Source organism: Rhinolophus hipposideros (assembly GCF_964194185.1).
Source record: "Rhinolophus hipposideros genome assembly, chromosome: 4".
NCBI lineage: Eukaryota > Metazoa > Chordata > Mammalia > Chiroptera > Rhinolophidae > Rhinolophus > Rhinolophus hipposideros.
Genome location: NC_138050.1, coordinates 93,177,227 through 93,193,852, shown reverse-complemented (window position 1 = coordinate 93,193,852; position 16,626 = coordinate 93,177,227). Strand labels below are relative to the sequence as shown.

General features: G+C 36.7%; 1 protein-coding gene across 4 annotated transcripts in view; it reads right to left on the bottom strand.

Annotated features, from left to right (window-relative positions):
- DIAPH3 (diaphanous related formin 3) overlaps positions 1–16,626 on the bottom strand; it is a gene marked incomplete at its 5' end in the record, with an annotated part of 440,633 nt that overhangs the window by 181,065 nt on the left and 242,942 nt on the right. For all 4 annotated transcript variants that reach the window (XM_081046382.1, XM_081046383.1, XM_081046384.1 and 1 more), the window contains one exon: positions 14,121–14,360. In XM_081046382.1, coding sequence (XP_080902508.1) covers positions 14,121–14,360 — 240 coding nt within the window. The remainder of the gene's footprint in view (positions 1–14,120; positions 14,361–16,626) is intronic.

Below are 16,626 nucleotides of genomic sequence, written 5' to 3'. Positions count from 1 at the left end.
AAAGCCTTCCAACATCATGAAAGCAGAATAAAATGGATTTTTCTTCACCTTTTTGATAAACATTAACAATAAAAAGGGTACATTCTATTTCTACTGATTTCTCAAATCAAACATAATCAGTGATTGAGCTATTATTGAAGAGGTAAATCATGAGATATAGTGATAATTTTGCTCAAGGGAAAAACCAACCTGAGCCCATTCTGGAATGCTAACTTTTGGAAAAGAAAATGAAGCTCAAAAATTTGCTTTAAAATTCATTTAAGTTTAAAAAACATGCTCTATTTGAATTTAACAGACATTGCTTGACAGAATTGCTTTTGTATTATATGTCAAGAGATTTATCTTCCTGATGAGTAATCATCACTGTGAAGTTGAATTTCTTATTTATATATTGTTTCTTTAAGGTACATTTAATGTGGCATAGACGTCAAATAAACAAAAAGATGGATGGAGTTTCTTCAACTGCTCTGTTCATTCCAGACAAAATAATGTTAACAGTAGATCCTGTAATAAATCATGGTCTAGTTGTCAGTCTGAAGCAGAACTTCTTTGTAGCTACAATGCAAGGTTTTTGGAATATTTTTTAAGGCATTCAGCACAATTTGGATGACATTTGAAGAATACTCCATTGTTTTACTCACAAAGAAGAAATCCTAAAATAAAATAAAACAGTATCTTCTTGTTGATCTTCAGAATTCAAAGACTAACCCTTCACTCTTTGAACAATGAAACTTATATCTGAAGAATATTGTCAAATTAGTAATTCTCTTCCCATTGTGTTCCTATAATCTAAGTATGTAGCAAAACAGCACTGAATCTTTACGTATTGCAGACAATGCTGAATACCAGAAAAATGACGAAATTATGAGAGTCTGGAATGACTTCATGAACATTCTAGAAGACCCTAACTTGTGAATGGCATTAATGCTGAGGATAGCCACAGCTCTACTTATGCGCCACTTACTATGAGACCAGGACTAGCCAAAAAAATTATATGTTTCATGCTTAAAACACACAGCATCCCTATGAAAAAAGAACTGTTATTAAACCCATTATTAAGGAGAAGAAAAAAGAGATTTGAGAGATCACATAGTGTGTACCCCAGTTCACAGAGCTGCTATCTGGTAGAGCCAAGATTTGAACCTATGTCTGGTGTGATTTCAAAATATAGAGCCTCTACAAAAATCTTTATCTATTGGGGCTTATGATTAGTCATCAAAAGAAAAAAATTCTCAAAAACAAAGTGGACAAAAATGGTAGTAAGACAACAAAAGAGCATTATACAATTTAAAATAATGAAGCTCACTAATCTGGGAAGTCTAGCCTGGAAAGCCTCTAAAAATGGGCACCCTCTAGACAGAGGTCATATCTAGTTCTGAGGGCATGACATTCTTTCTGTCGTTCTGTCTATAAAATTAACGAAATGCCACCTGCATTGTATCACTCAAACAGCAAGTCTTTCTATATTACTAACGCATCGGTGATGACAAAATAGTATATGAACATGGCTGGTGAAAAGATATCTGTAAAGTTTAACCTTCGACAGACTTAAGTATATTTACTAACATTATGTTTCATCTTAAATCCTTTTCAGAATAAAGTGATTTGTATATGAATGAAAGAGCATCTGTAAATATAAGTTTAAGGTATCCACACAAAAATGGACGTGTGAACATGAACTTTAAAAAAAAAAATCATTTGCTCAGATAAGAAGTTCAAAAAGTCGATGTGCAGGTACAGATTCACTCATGCAACCAACCACAACTTATAGAATGGATATTTTCTGATATGCATAAACACATTTTTTAAAAATCATTGTGCTAATTAAATTTTTCAAAAAGTGTCCCCTCTAAAATGAGTGGAATTAAAAATGTTAATAGGGGGGGGGTGGGTGATGAGGGTAAGGGGGATCAAATATATGGTGATGGAAGGAGAACTGACTCTGGGTGGTGAACACACAATGGGATTTATAGTTGATGTAATACAGAATTGTACACCTCAAATCTATGTAAATATACTAACAATTGTCACCCCAATAAATTTAATAAAAAAAAATGTTAATATGAACAAGATGCTTAGAATTATATTAGTGCCACAACCATTGTTCATATCTACAACAAAACTTTTATAATGCTTTTAACAATAGAGATCAATTGACACTAGGTATTAATAAAATAGATAATTAGGTAAATTTATAGCATTCATATATAAAACTTTCTTATATTTATTGTTTAATTCTCATTTTTAAATGAGAGTTGAAACATTAAATTAGCAAGGAAATCCTTTAAATAATGTGTACTTCTAAAAAATAAGCTGGTTTCTACCATATTTCCACAGACATACTTCTCTTAATTGAATTATATTTTTAACATATTTCTCTTGGATTTTAGTAAGCAGAGAAACTTCAAGATGACAAGCAGTTTTGTGTTTCAGTAAAATTTTAGTTTATTACATTATCTATTGTATTATTCAATGTTTTGTTTATTTATAATGTAAATTAATTATAATCCCTTATTCCACAAGAGATTCAAAAGGCTCAGTACCTTTTAGTTAATACAAATGAATCAAATTCATTAATTTTAAATTAAATGTTTTTTACCTTCTATTTGTTTTACTTAAGACTATTTTTGAGAGCAGTTTCAGCTTTACAAAATATTAAAAAAGAGCAGAAAATAGAGTTCCCGTATATTCTCTTCTCCACACACACAAATCCCCTATTGATAGCATTTTGCATTGATGTGTTAGATTTCTTACAATTGCTGTGCCCATATCGATACATTATTGACTAAGATCCACAGCATACTTTGCAGTGTCACAGGTTTTGAGGCCCGCCTAATGGCACTTATCTTCCACTACAACGTCACATGGAACAGTTTCCCCACCGTAAAAAACTCCGTGCTTTACCTATTCATCTCTTCCGTCATCCCTCTCCTCCACAACTGTGGCTACCACTGCTTTCTTTTCACTTTCTCTATAAAATTTGTCTTCTTCAGAATGTCATCTACAGTTGACTCTTGAACAATGCAGGAGATGGGGGTGCTATCCCCCCAGTTCAGTATTGATTTTGATTCCCAAAAACTTAACTACTAATAGCCTACTCTTACAGATATGCCTCAAGGACAACAGAGAATCATTTAACACATTTTGTATGTTACACGCATTATATACTGTATTCTTACAATAAAGTAATTTAGAGAAAATGGTAAGAAAATCACAAGGGAAGATGGCAAAGTAAATGTTGTGTTTGCCTCCTCTTATGATCACATCAATATTACAACTACACTAAGAACAACCATCAAGAATCGCCCGGATCTAGCTGAGCTGAAACCCTATAACCAAAGACAATCAGAAGAAACCACCTCGAGACTGGTAAGACTGAAGACACGCAGAATGGTCTGGTCCCACACCCAATTGTGATGATTAAAAAATGGAAGCAATATCTCAGCTGCGGAGGGTCCCCCCTCCTCTGGGAGAGTAAGGAGTCCCAGCCCCACACCAGGCTGTCCAGCCCAGGATTCCAGAACCATGGAGAGAAATCCCCATAACTTCTGGCTGTGAAAACCAGCAGAGATTGTGGGTGAGTGAGGGGAGGGGGGCTGCAGTCCCAGGTGCTCCTCCTACAGGGATTGCACACGGACTTACTCACTGATGAACTCACTTGCTCTGAGCTCCAGCACTGAAACAGACATTTGAAAGGCACCAGGGACATACAGGGAGAAACTGAATTGTCTTGCAGCTTTCTCCCAGATGGAGGAGCTGGTAAGAGCCATTGTATCTTTGTTGTTCCCAGTATGCAGGTGCAGGAGGCAGCCACATCTGAGTCTCCATCAACCTGGCCAACACTGTTCTTGCCCTGGTGATTCCCTGAGACGCCACCAAACCCAACTTGTAGGTCTACCCAAGCTGCTATCGGGGGCTTATCATACAAATGACCTGTCTTGGTTCATGCTGCAGAGTTTCCTAAAATCTATCAAAGGTTCACAAGACCTGAACAAGCAGCATCTGGCATTGGCATGTTCCACACATCTGGTTGAGCAGCCCTGGGTCCAACACTAGCAATAGGCGGCTTTGGTTTGTGGCTTGGTTTCATGAGGCACCTCAGAGCACAGTGTGGGTGGTAGCCAACTGTAGACTGCATTGTGGCTCAAGCCAGGCTGTGCCCTCTGCAACTAACAACAGCAACTGGACCTGGAGCTGAGCTGCGCCCTCCACAACTAAGATTGAAAGGACAACAATTTGACTTGGAAGAAATCCTGGAAATACACACTGTTGCCCAATAAAGTCCTGTTCCCCTTCCCCAATAAAATCTTTAAAAATATAACAAATCAAAACAAAACACTGGTTATAATGATGCTCAATCATTTCAGGGAGAAATTCAACAAAGAAATCATAAAAATGGAGATAGAAAAATATTAAAAAGAACCAGTCAGAAGTGAACAATGCAGTAAATGAAATGAAAAATACATCAGACTGAAACAACAGCAGATTAGATGAAGCAGAGGATCAAACCAGCAATTTAGAAGACAATGTAGCAAAAGACACCCAATCAGAACAGCAAAAAGAAAAAAAGGATTAAAAAATGAGTAGTATAGTTTAAGGGGCCTCTGGGACATCAAGTATACCAACATTTGCATCATAGTGGTACCAGAAGGAAAAGAAAGTGAGCAAGGAATTGACAACCTATTTGACAAAACAGTTATGGAAGTTCCTGGTGAAGGAACTAGACATACAAGTCCAGACAGTACAGAGAGTTTCAAACAATATGAACCCAAAGAGGCTCACACCAAGACACATCATAATTAAAATGCTAAAGGTTAAATACAAAGAGAGAATCTTAAAAGTAGCAAGAGAAAAGCAGTTACCACAAAGGAGCTTCCATACGACTGTTAGATGATTTCTCAACAAACTTTTCAGGCCAGAAGGGATTGGCAGGAAATATTCAAAGTGATGAAAAGCAAGGACCTACAACCAAGATTACTCTACCCAGCAAAGCTATCATTTAGAATCTGAGGACAGATAAAGAACTTTCCAGAGAAGAAAAAGCTAATGGAATTTATCAGCACCAAACCAGTATTACAAGGAATGTTAGAGGGACTTCTTTAAGAAGAAGAGGGAAAAAAAGATTAAAAACATGAATAAAATGGCACTAACTACATATCTATCAACAATTACTTTCAATGTAAATGGATTAAATGCTCCAATCAACAGACATAAAGCAGCTGAATAGATAAGAAAACATATGCTGCCTACAAGAGACTCACTTCAGATCAAAAGACACACACACTGAAAGTAAAGGGATGGAAAAAAATATTTCATGAATACGGAAATGAAACAAAAAATCTTGGGTAGCAATCCTTATACCAGACAAAATAGATTTTTAAAACAAGGGCTATAACAAGAGACAAAGATGGCTCCGGTAATTCCACTTCAGGTTATTTATGAGAAGAAACTCAAAATGCTATTTTGAGGGGATGTGTGCATCCATATGTTCATTAAAGCATTGTTTACAATGGTCGAGATGTGAAGGCAGCCTGGGTGTCTATCAATGGAAGACTGGACAAAGAGGCAGTAGTACATATATACAACGGAATATTGTTCGGCCAGGGAAGGGAATAGGTTCTTGCCATCTGTGGTTGTACGAATGGATCTGGAGGGAATTGGGTTGGAGTATGTCAGACAGACGCAATGTGATTTTGCTTACATGTGGAATCTAAAGAACAACATAAACAAACAAACAAAACAGAAACAAACTTATAACATACAGAGTGCATTCTGATGGTTGCCAGATGGGACTGGGGATTGCGAGGTGGGTGAAAAAGGGGAAGAGATTGAGAAGTACAAATGTTTTGTTACAAAGTAGTCATGGGAATGTAGGGTACCAAATAAGGAATATTGTCAATAATATGGTAATAATTATATATGGTGTCAGATGGATTCTAGAGTTATCAGGAGGGGGGTTGGAGGCAGGGTGAAAAAGGTGAAGGGATTAAGAAGTACAAATTAGTAGTTACAAATAGTCATGGGGATGTAAAATGTAGGGAATATACTCAACAACACGGTAATAACTATGCATAGTGCCAGGTGGGTACTGGACTAGCTAGGAGGATCACTGCTTAAATTACATAAATGTCTAACCACTATGCTGTGCCCCTGAAATTAATACTGAAAACCAACCAACCAACCAACCAAACAAACAAAAAAACAGATAAAAAGAGACTCACAGAAACAGAGCAAACTAAACTGATGGTTGCTACAGGAGAACTTCCAGGTATAAAATAAAAAAGCCATGGAGATGTAGTGCAAAGCATAGTGTCTACAGTCAATAATATTTTAATAACTTTGCATTATGACACTTAGTGTGGTGATCATATTGTAAGGTACATAAATGTCAAATAAATATGTTGTACACCTGAAACCAATATACTATTGTATGCCAACTACACTTCAACAACAAATTAAAAGAAGAAAAGAAAATCAGAAGGAAACTAGACCTACTGTTTTTATAGAAACTGTTCTGCATAAGTGTACATGAGCAGTTCCCACCCATGTTGTTCAAGGGTCAACTGTAGTTGGACACACAGTATGCAGCTTTTTTAGATTGGCTTCCTTCACTCAGTAACATACATTTAAGGTTCCTCCATGTCTTTTCTTGGCCTGAGAGATCATTTCTTTTTATTGCTGAATAAAAATCTATCATACGAATCATCTATCAGTTTGTTTATATATTCACCTATTAAAGGATATCTTAGCTGCTTCCCAATTTTGGCAAATATGAATGAAGCTGCTATAAACACAGGTTTTCAACTCCTTTGGGTATACAGGAGTGCAATTACTGAATCTTATGTTAAATCAGGGAATAGCTTTGTAACTGCCAGTCTTCCAAGGTGGCTGTGCCATTTTGCATTGCTTTCAGCAGTGAATGAGAGTACCTGTTGCTCCATATTCTCACTGGCATTAGGTATTGTCAGTATTTTGGAGTTTAGCCATTCTAATAGATGTGTAGTGGTGTCTCGTTGTTTTAGTTTGCAAATTCCTACCGACAGGATGTTAAATATCTTTTCATACATCTATTTGTCGTTTGTAAACCTTCTTTGGTGCAGTGTCTATTCAGGTCTTTTGACCATTTTTTAAAATCGGGTTGCTTTCTTATTGTTCAGTTTTAAGAGATTTTTTATGTATATATTTTGTACAAGTCCTTTATCCGATATTTGTTTTCCAAAGATTTTTCTCATAGTATGCGGTTTGTCTTTTCACTCTCTTAACAGTGTCTTTAGCAGACCAGAATTTTTAAACTTATGAAGTCCTATTTATCAATTTTTTCTTTCATGGATCTTGCTTTTGATTTGTACCCAAAAAGTCATCACCAAATCCAGGATCAGTTAGATCTTCCCTTATGTTGTATTCCACAAGTTGTTTAGTTGGTGTTTTCCATTTAGGTCTGATCCATTTTAATTTTTGAACAGTATAAAGTCTGTGTCTAGATATATATTTGTAGCATGTATATCCAGTTGCCCCAACACCATTTCTTTAAAAGACTATTCTTTGTCCATTGAATTGACTTTGCTCCTTTATCAAGATCAGTTGACTATGTCCGCATGTGTCTACTTCTGGGATGTCTATTCTATTCCATTAATGTTTTTGTCTTTTTTTTTTCCCTTCCAGATAAAAACAGTGCTTTGATTATTGTAGCTCTATTGAGGTCAGGTAATGTGAGTCTTCTGACGTTGTACTTCTGTTGTGTTGTGTGGCTATTCTGGGTTTTTACTCACTGATATAAACTTTATAATCAGTTTGTCAATATTCACAAAATAACCTACTCGGATTTTGATTGGGATTGCACTGAAGGTATAGACCAGGTTGTGAAGAACTGATATCTTAACAATATTGAATATTCCTTTCCATGAACATGGAATATATATTTCTTTATTAAATCCATGATTTCTTTCATCAAAGTGTTTTAGTTTTCCTAATATGGATCTGGTACATATTTAGTTAGATTAATACCTAAGCATTATTTTTTTGGTGCTAACATAAATGATATTCTTTCTTTAATTTCAAATCCCAGTTGTTCATTGTTAGTATTAGGAAAGTGATTGATTCTTTTATGTTAACCTCAGATCCAGAAACTTGGCTATAATGGCTCTGTAGTTCCATACCTGGAATAAACCCCATTTAGTCATGGGTTACAATTCTTTTTACATATTGTGGGGTTTTATTTATAATACCTTGTTGAGGATTACTGCACCTCTGTGAGAGATACTAAGCTAAAATTTCCCTTTCTTGTAATGTCTCTGTCTGGTTTTCGTATGCACCCATTTCACCACCATATTCTTCTCTATCACCTAAGAATAAATGCTCACTAGCACCATTAGCTATGTGTTACTCTCTAGATAATAATGTTATCTGTTTTGCCTCTGATCCCCAAAATTGAGAAACAGTGCAGACCCTTGATGAAAGAGAGGTAGATAACAAGCTTCCTAGAGTATCAGGAAGGGAGCATCTTGTTTAATTTTTGATTTTCCATTTGTAAAATGTACAAAAACAGGACACTGGGCGAAAGCATGGATGGCAGGTGAGATTTACCTTGGGTTGCTGCCTGTGATGTGAGGAGTGTCACTAAGGGAGGATTCTGAAGCCGTGTCTTGAAGAAAGAAGTATGACAGATTAGCACTGCTTGTCAGGAGCAGTGAAATAACAGCATACATGCAGTGTATTTGCTGATTGTGAGCAAAGCCAATCTAGCTTTTATAATCCCATTAAAAGAATAATTCCAATTTACAATGTTTAATAGCAATTGAAAAAAACCATACCGAGGTAAAGTGAATGAAATTTACCAAAAATTGGCTTAGTAAAGTCAATTAAATATTTCTTAGAAAATGCCATATATTAAATGTGCTAAAGAATGAGCCGAAGGGGGCTAAGAATCCTAAACAGTTGCACACTGCTTTGGACATCAGTATCTCAGTGACTTTACTGGCTGGATGCGAACTAAGAATGGCATTTGTTATCTGCAAATCTTTGCCAAAAGCTGCTTTACTTTCGAAGGGTGCCAAAATTTATTGGTGCGATTGTGCAATCTGACAAAGAATAAAAATTCCTCTAAAACATTGAATGCAGATGGAACAGTGGCTTTGTTTGGCAGAGGTCTTTCTTTCAAAAAGCTGGTATATGAGAATGCAAGTTTCACACAAAAAGATTCATAGTATTAACCTGTGTGACTGTTACAGATGGGCAAAATACGAACTGCCTGTAACAGATAGAGGTACTTGTCTCCTGCTTTTTACAATCACTGAAATGCTACCTGTGGAAGGTAGAGAGAGCCCTGCGAAGTAACTCGGGACACTGGCCATCAGTTCTCCTGTGTGCCTGAAATTCATATCCCTTTCATTCCTTTCCTTCACTTTCAAAATAGTACTCAACTTGGCATGAAAAACAGCAGTTTTTGAAAACATCTCCCCCACTCATCCTTAAGTGAAGAAGTAGAATTGTATCTTTTTTTATTTGTTTTTGTGTTGGTTAGGTTTTACTGTGTTCTGTTTGTTGGTTGGTCCCAGACCACCAATCAGGAATTTTCCATTCTGGGAAAAGGAAGTAAGACAGAAGATAACGGGGATGTTCAACTCAGTCTGTGCATTAAAATTGCCAGGAGGACCTTTAAAATAAAAATGCCACTCATCAGGATCCACATCCATACTTGCTGAAATAATCTAATGTGGGGCTGATGCGTGTATCTTAAAGGGTACGCGAGGTTGAGAATCAGTGTCCCAACAAGAGGAGCTGTTCACCATGTCAAGAATCGCTCACTGGAGTTGACAGAGGCATTAAACACAAAGGAAGTTTAACATTTTTTTTCTCTCAAAATCTGTCCCATCACAGCTTTGGTGAAGCTACCCTACTTTTGGTTAGCCTTTGCTTGCAAAAGGAAAAGGAATACATAGGAGATCAGATAATTTCATGTACTGGAAAAGAGAACTTAGACAAAGATCAATCTTGCAGGCTGCCCCTACCCCAGCCTTAAACACCTAACTCCCCGCCCCCACAGCCCCATTACGACTATATTATATTATCCTGTGAGATATTCTCCTTTGAGATGAACTCACCACATGCTCTACTGCCAAACAGAATAGAAAGTTCCCTGCAAAGTGATAATGTGGATGCATTTAAAGTGGAACCGATGGTGATGTGTTTCTGCAAATTCTCTCTAAAAGGGGGGTGGGGTGGGGAGGAGTGGAAGGGGGGGAGATAGTTGTAATGGATTTTTTACATTTGCTATTGATAAGAACGCCGTTCCACTCCACATTATTCCTTTATAACAATACACATGAAAAATTTCTTATGAAGTTCAGCCACGGCTCATCAGAGAAACCACTATTTTCAGGTCAAGAAAAGTTTTGTGACCATGTTTGCTCTTCATTTTTAGTACTGCATAGAAAGCCTCAAACCTATACCTTTACTTGAACATTTGCTTACATCTTGATAATAAATTCCAGTTTATGTTTAACTTATATCTCATATTTTACTTTTACATTTACTTACCATAAGCTATGTCAAATCTTTGGGATAAAAGAAAGTAGACAAACCCCTTTTCTCTGAACTCAGAGTTATTATAGTAGCCATCTCAATTACAAATGTATACAGAGCTATATTATAGCTCCTAATTAAGATATAATGTATATGGAATTCAAAATTCATGTAATTATTGTAAACAACATATAGTTAATAATTTAATGTGAATTTTCATGTACTTTTCATACTTTGGCTAACTGTATCAAGGACATTTAAAAGTAAAGATTTGGGATATAAACTATTATTAATAAATGTAATAGGATTACCCAGCATACTTTAACAGATTAAAATATAACCCTATCTTTCTATTGTCAAATAAATATGGAATTCCTTATGTGGGGGCTTATGATCAAACCAAATGCTTTATACTCAGTGTGAAACTTCAAACACGATTGTCAAAGTCCAAGCTGATACTTCTGAGAGTAAAATGATGAGATATCATCTTGTTCAATATATGCTTTCCACTTCACATGTAGACTAATGAAAAATATGAAGTTCTAGTATTCATTTTGTTTCTTGTACAACAGAAGACTCCTGAGAGGGATGATCAAAATATCTAGTCTTGTTGCCTGAAAATATAGTCAACTCTATTATCTGGAGACAGATTAACTGGTTTGCAAATTAACTATAGTAAAATAATAACAGCATGCATTACATTTGTAAAAGATTTTAAAATTACTATGCATCAGTGACTGTATCTCAATATGAGAAGACGTCTTATTTTCAGCTACATAATAACTAAGAGAAACAACACTGTCTACTGCATCATCATTCATTCAACAGCTATTTATTGAATATTTACTTTGTACCAAGCACTGTAGTAGGCTATTCCACCTCATTAATCAGACCTAATCTCTTGTCAACAGCTCTCTTTCAAAGAGTACATGAGAGAGAGCACGCGGTCAACTCTGTGAGTCCACCCTCTTTCTGAGATGCAAAACCTAGGAGAAACAGACACTTGGCACCATGAAACAAACTGCAGTAGATTTGTAGGTGTGGACTTAACTTCTCCCCCACCTTGCTCCTCATCCTGCTTTTCTTCCTTTGCTTCTCTTCTCAGGGAAAGTCTGAACCTGGCCATCTAGCTTCCCCTTCTGTCCTTCAGCCCACGAGTCCAGAATCACCCCCCACCCCGACAACTCCCTAGATGTGCCTTAAATGTGTACACTTTTCTCCATCCCCTCCCCCATTCTACCGTGTTTCCCCGAAAATAAGACCTAACTGGAAAATAAGCCATAGCATGATTTTTCAGGACGACATCCCCTGAACATAAGCCCTAATGCGTCTTTTGGAGCAAAAATTAATATGAGACCTGGTCTTATTTTGGGGAAAACACGGTACCTCAAACCCCTTTGCCATTACCTTAGCTTGAACCTCCATCACCTCAAAGGATAGGTACTGTGATATGATATAGTGGACACTCAAATATTGCTAAATAGTTAAATAAAGTATGTCAATCATATGCCTTCTAAGACACTGAGGTAAACAAGGGGAAGGAAACACCAAAAACAGCCCGAACTCATTACCTTTTGAGCAACCACTTCAAACACATCAGTAGCATGGAGTAATCGTTGACCCTTCCTTTTCTCCTTCACCTCCCACAGTCTTCTCAATCTGTCTTCTCAGTTCAATTTCCTCTGCCACTCTCCTAGGTCATGTGCTACATGCCAGTCAATCAGAGTCACTCCCCATTGTAACCCTCTAACCCAGCAGGGTCCTGTAGAACTTTCTGCAATGATGGAAATGTGCTATATTTATGCTGCCAGCACGAAGGAACACTTTATTCACTTGATACATGGCAAGTGTGACTAAAAAATGTAATTAATTTTATTTAAATTTTAATTAATTTAAATTTAAATAGCCACATGTGGCTAATGGTGACAGTATTGGACAGTGTAGTTTACTTTTTTTTCCATACTGCTGTTAGAATTATCTTTCTGTAAGACATCTGATAACATCACTTGCCTTACAGAAAGAAATACCATGCCTCCATAAAACCTTCACCATAAGGCACAGCATTTGAAGCTTTTCACGATCTAGACCAATGTGCTATCTCATTTCCATTCCCTCCACACCCCTCCCATCTAGGCTCCAACGGTATTGGATCGCTCAGTATACTCAGACACGCCATGATATAACCTTTATACCCACTGTTGATTCTTGCTTAGAATGCCTTTTCCTCTCAGGGGACATCCACTCACTCTTCCAGAGCCAGTTCAAATTCCTATTGCTCTCTGAACAATTAACTGCCCTCCTTCCCTCTCTTAACTCTGCTGCCCTAACTTCTTATACATAGTTCCACTAAAACATCTGATCACAAATAATGGTCTACATGTGTAAAATATAAGTTTCATGCATTCTAGGTAAATATTAACCACAAATATTAAATGTGAGGATCTGGTGAAACATTTGGCACAGAAGTAAGGAAGCACTCTATACATGTGTGAAGGTTTCAGTGGATGTGTTACGAACTACATCACCCATGTTAGGAATCTTACTTGAATATAGAAAGCTAAGGAAACAAGGAGACAAAAATACAAAGAGGAGATGAGGCAGGGGAAAGCTCACAAAGCACTATCAGTGGGTGGCTTACGTCAGGGAAATCATGTAAGGAAAGTACCACGAGAATAACTATTCAGTAAACCCAGAGCTGAAGTGGAACTTGTTTCTCACCTTCCCTTCCTAAGTGCAATAGCAATAATCAAATTCCTCAGTCAGGGAGAGTAGATGTTACCAGGACAAGAACAAGAGAATTTGTTCATCCCCTTTTCCTCTGATGTGCAACTGAGAAGAATTTGTTGTAAGCAGATCGATAAAGCATGATGACAATGGCCCACTTCTTAGAACAGAGTTCTGTTGTATAAAACATTGAATATATTTGCTGTAAGGAAATGTAACCCCTGGAAGAACCCAGCAGAAAAGAAATCTCTAAACTTACTCAATTTTCATGTTCTCTAAAATTATATTAAGATAGAAACATTTCAAAATCATCAGTGACATCTGAGATGTGTTTATTCCTAATAATTTTCCCTTTATATAAATCAAGTTCACTTCCCCCCATTAGTCTGCTTCCAAAAAAAAAAAAAAAAAAAAAAAAAAACAGGCAAAGAAATATTTGAATAAACATAAAGATTTTAGTGGCAATTCTAAGCAGTTCTCTCTCTCTCTCTCCACACACACACACACACACACACACACACACCATCATGTGCAGGTCCCTTAATTGAATGATTTTCAGGTTTTAGGTTTAAATAATATTCTGAAGTTCCATTTCATTAGTCTGAGAAAGCATAAGTTTTCAAAAGAATTTTGTGATTAACCAAAATCCTTCTATTGGATTTGCAGATCAGAAAAAAATAATTTTGGATTTAGTTCAAAGGTTGAGTACATTAGCTGAGTTCACTCTAGGTTTGGCTTCATGGTTCATTTCAGTTCAAGTTCGTGATAATGAGCATATCAAAATAAAAACATTTAAATAATGTAATCGAAGATGACATTTTAAGAGTAAGTGTTCAGGCAAATATGTGTTTAAAAAAAAAACAAAAATAACTCACTTTACAGAGAGAGCTAAGGTTAAATCCGAAGGTTTGGGCATTCCGGGAGCCAGCATTCATGTAGTTTCCCATTAGCAATACAAGTTCCAGCAACTTGCTAAAGCTTCGGCTCTTCTTTATCTCTTCGCAGGCAGTGCTGACAGCCACGATGTCAGGTTTGATGTTGTTCACCTGCTCTTCAAACTGAAGCTTAAAGAGAATAGCACTGAGCCGTGGCCGCAGGCTCTTCACGTTGCTCATCTGATTGAAAAGAAAATAGCAGATTCCCTTTAAAATGCATGGTATACTTTAGTACTGTATGACTGCAAGTAATCTGGGATGATTTATTGGTATGACAGTACCGAGGAAGCAATATGTCCCCTAAAACTGATAGCAGGAAAAGAGAAAAGCCCTGCTTGTTTTTCTGAGGATTTCAGAGTCATCCCTCAAAATAGGAAAAAAATTAACATTTTAGGTACTCGGTGAATCAAAAGCTTTCATGAAATGATCATGTTTAATAAAGCACATATCATTTTTAAAAACAACTAAGTTTTTAAAAGGTAACAGGATACAGAGGTAACAAATTATAAAGAGTTTATATCATTAATTTTTGTTCAATACTGAAATATGCTGGGTCACGTTTAAAACATATTCAGAAAGGTGGAAAGCGGGTTTGTTTTCTTCAAACAGCAATTGCTTTCCTCAGAAGCAGCGTTAACAATATGTGTTAGATAGAGGGGCAGTAAATAGGTCCCAATTTGTACTAAATTGACTTTCTTCAGAAACACAGGAAAGTAGACTGCCTCCTGACACGTACTGAATCAGAGTTAGGAAACACGGGTGTAGCGGGAGGTAAGGAGAGGTGCAAAGCCACAGGTCTATCGCACGTCAAGTTAACCCTATGCAGGACTCTGGGGTCCCTGTTGGGAATAGCGCGGGTTGAATGCGTCAAAAAGAACAAAAGGGCTAGAGGGTCAGCAAACTCTTGCCTTAAACTTACTTCCCCGTGTATTGGCAACACAGGTGAAGGGAAGATTCATGAATCCCTTGACCAAATGTATTAGGAAGTTGACTCAAAACAGATTAATGGGGCATTAACAGTGTAACTGTTGAACTTCAACAACTATTATAAACATCAAAAGCAGTTTGAGGCAAGGTCAGGAGAAAAATAAAATAGCGACAGGACAAGATAGGGGCAAAATAGAAAATAGTTCAGTCAGTCACAGACCTGAAAGGAAAGGTTAAAAAAACAATGTCCCTTGAAGCTCATAGGATTTCTGTTAGAGAGGCAGAAAGTCATCTGCTAATCATGTAATGATTGTTATTTAAAATAAAATATGTCATACAAAAGCCTGGACTTGTTAGATCCAATAGGATAACAGAGACACAGCCTTAATGACGCAACAATACAACCCAGCACATTCCTCTAACAAGAACTGAACGATGAAGTTCTCAGTAGGTACCCTGAGGGAATATCTTCACAGGGACCAAATCCTGGTAGTGACTGAAAAGTTTCTTAGAAAAAAAAAAATGTATCTATATCTAATTTACATCTAGCATTCTCCCCAGGTACGTGACATGTGAAATGTTTATGTGTACACAGCCAACACTGTAAGAGCTCAACTAGTATAGTTAATAAGAATCCCCTCTACAAAGTACTTCAAGGAATGTCCTCAAATTCCCCTATCGAGAGAAAGAACTTTTTTTTTCCTCCTAGAGGAGACTAAAAAATTCCTCAAGGCTCAAAAACAGATATTTTTTAAAGTAAAAAAGAAACATTACTACTAATGGTTGTATAGAATAAATTTCAGTAATATAAAATTTTAGGAAAACACAGTGAGGCCCTATTGGGATACCCATTCTTAGTGGGCATGAGTCATTCTGTTTGGACATTGTTGTCTAGCACACAAAGTAGGACTAAGCAGTAATTATGTCTCAGAAAGTCACTTCATGTGTCTTAAAATGCTCCCAAGTGGACTCACTTCCCTGGAATTCTTATCCTTACTTAACCATTGCAAATGGAACAAATTCCTATTATATTGGACCAATTCTGTATAATGCCCTATTACATTTAATATATCCTTTAGAACAGTAAGGTATTCAAAAGAACATGCATTTGAGTATGTATAGTTATGGCCATTCCCAAGGTGTAAAATGCCCCTGGAATCTGTTTTCAGTCTGTGACCTTATTCATGACTATGAAGTCAGGGATTTAGCACTTTTCAATAAACACGAGAAGAAATTCTCCTGTATCCCGTGCAAAACATTAGTATTACAAAATATATTCATTTTAACATATATTAGTGCACTACTTTGTGCACAAAGAGAAAAACAACACTGCTTAAATGGCTATATGATACCGCCCCAGAAGATGTTAAAGCTTTCCTGCTGACAAGCTAACCATATGCAGCCAGTATGAAGCAATTAATTTTCCTAGAAAAACATAACCTAGATTTGTATGAGTAATGAGTCTACCTGGTACCAGGGACAGGTACCTTGAAAAGATAGAGTAAGTTTATGATGTAAT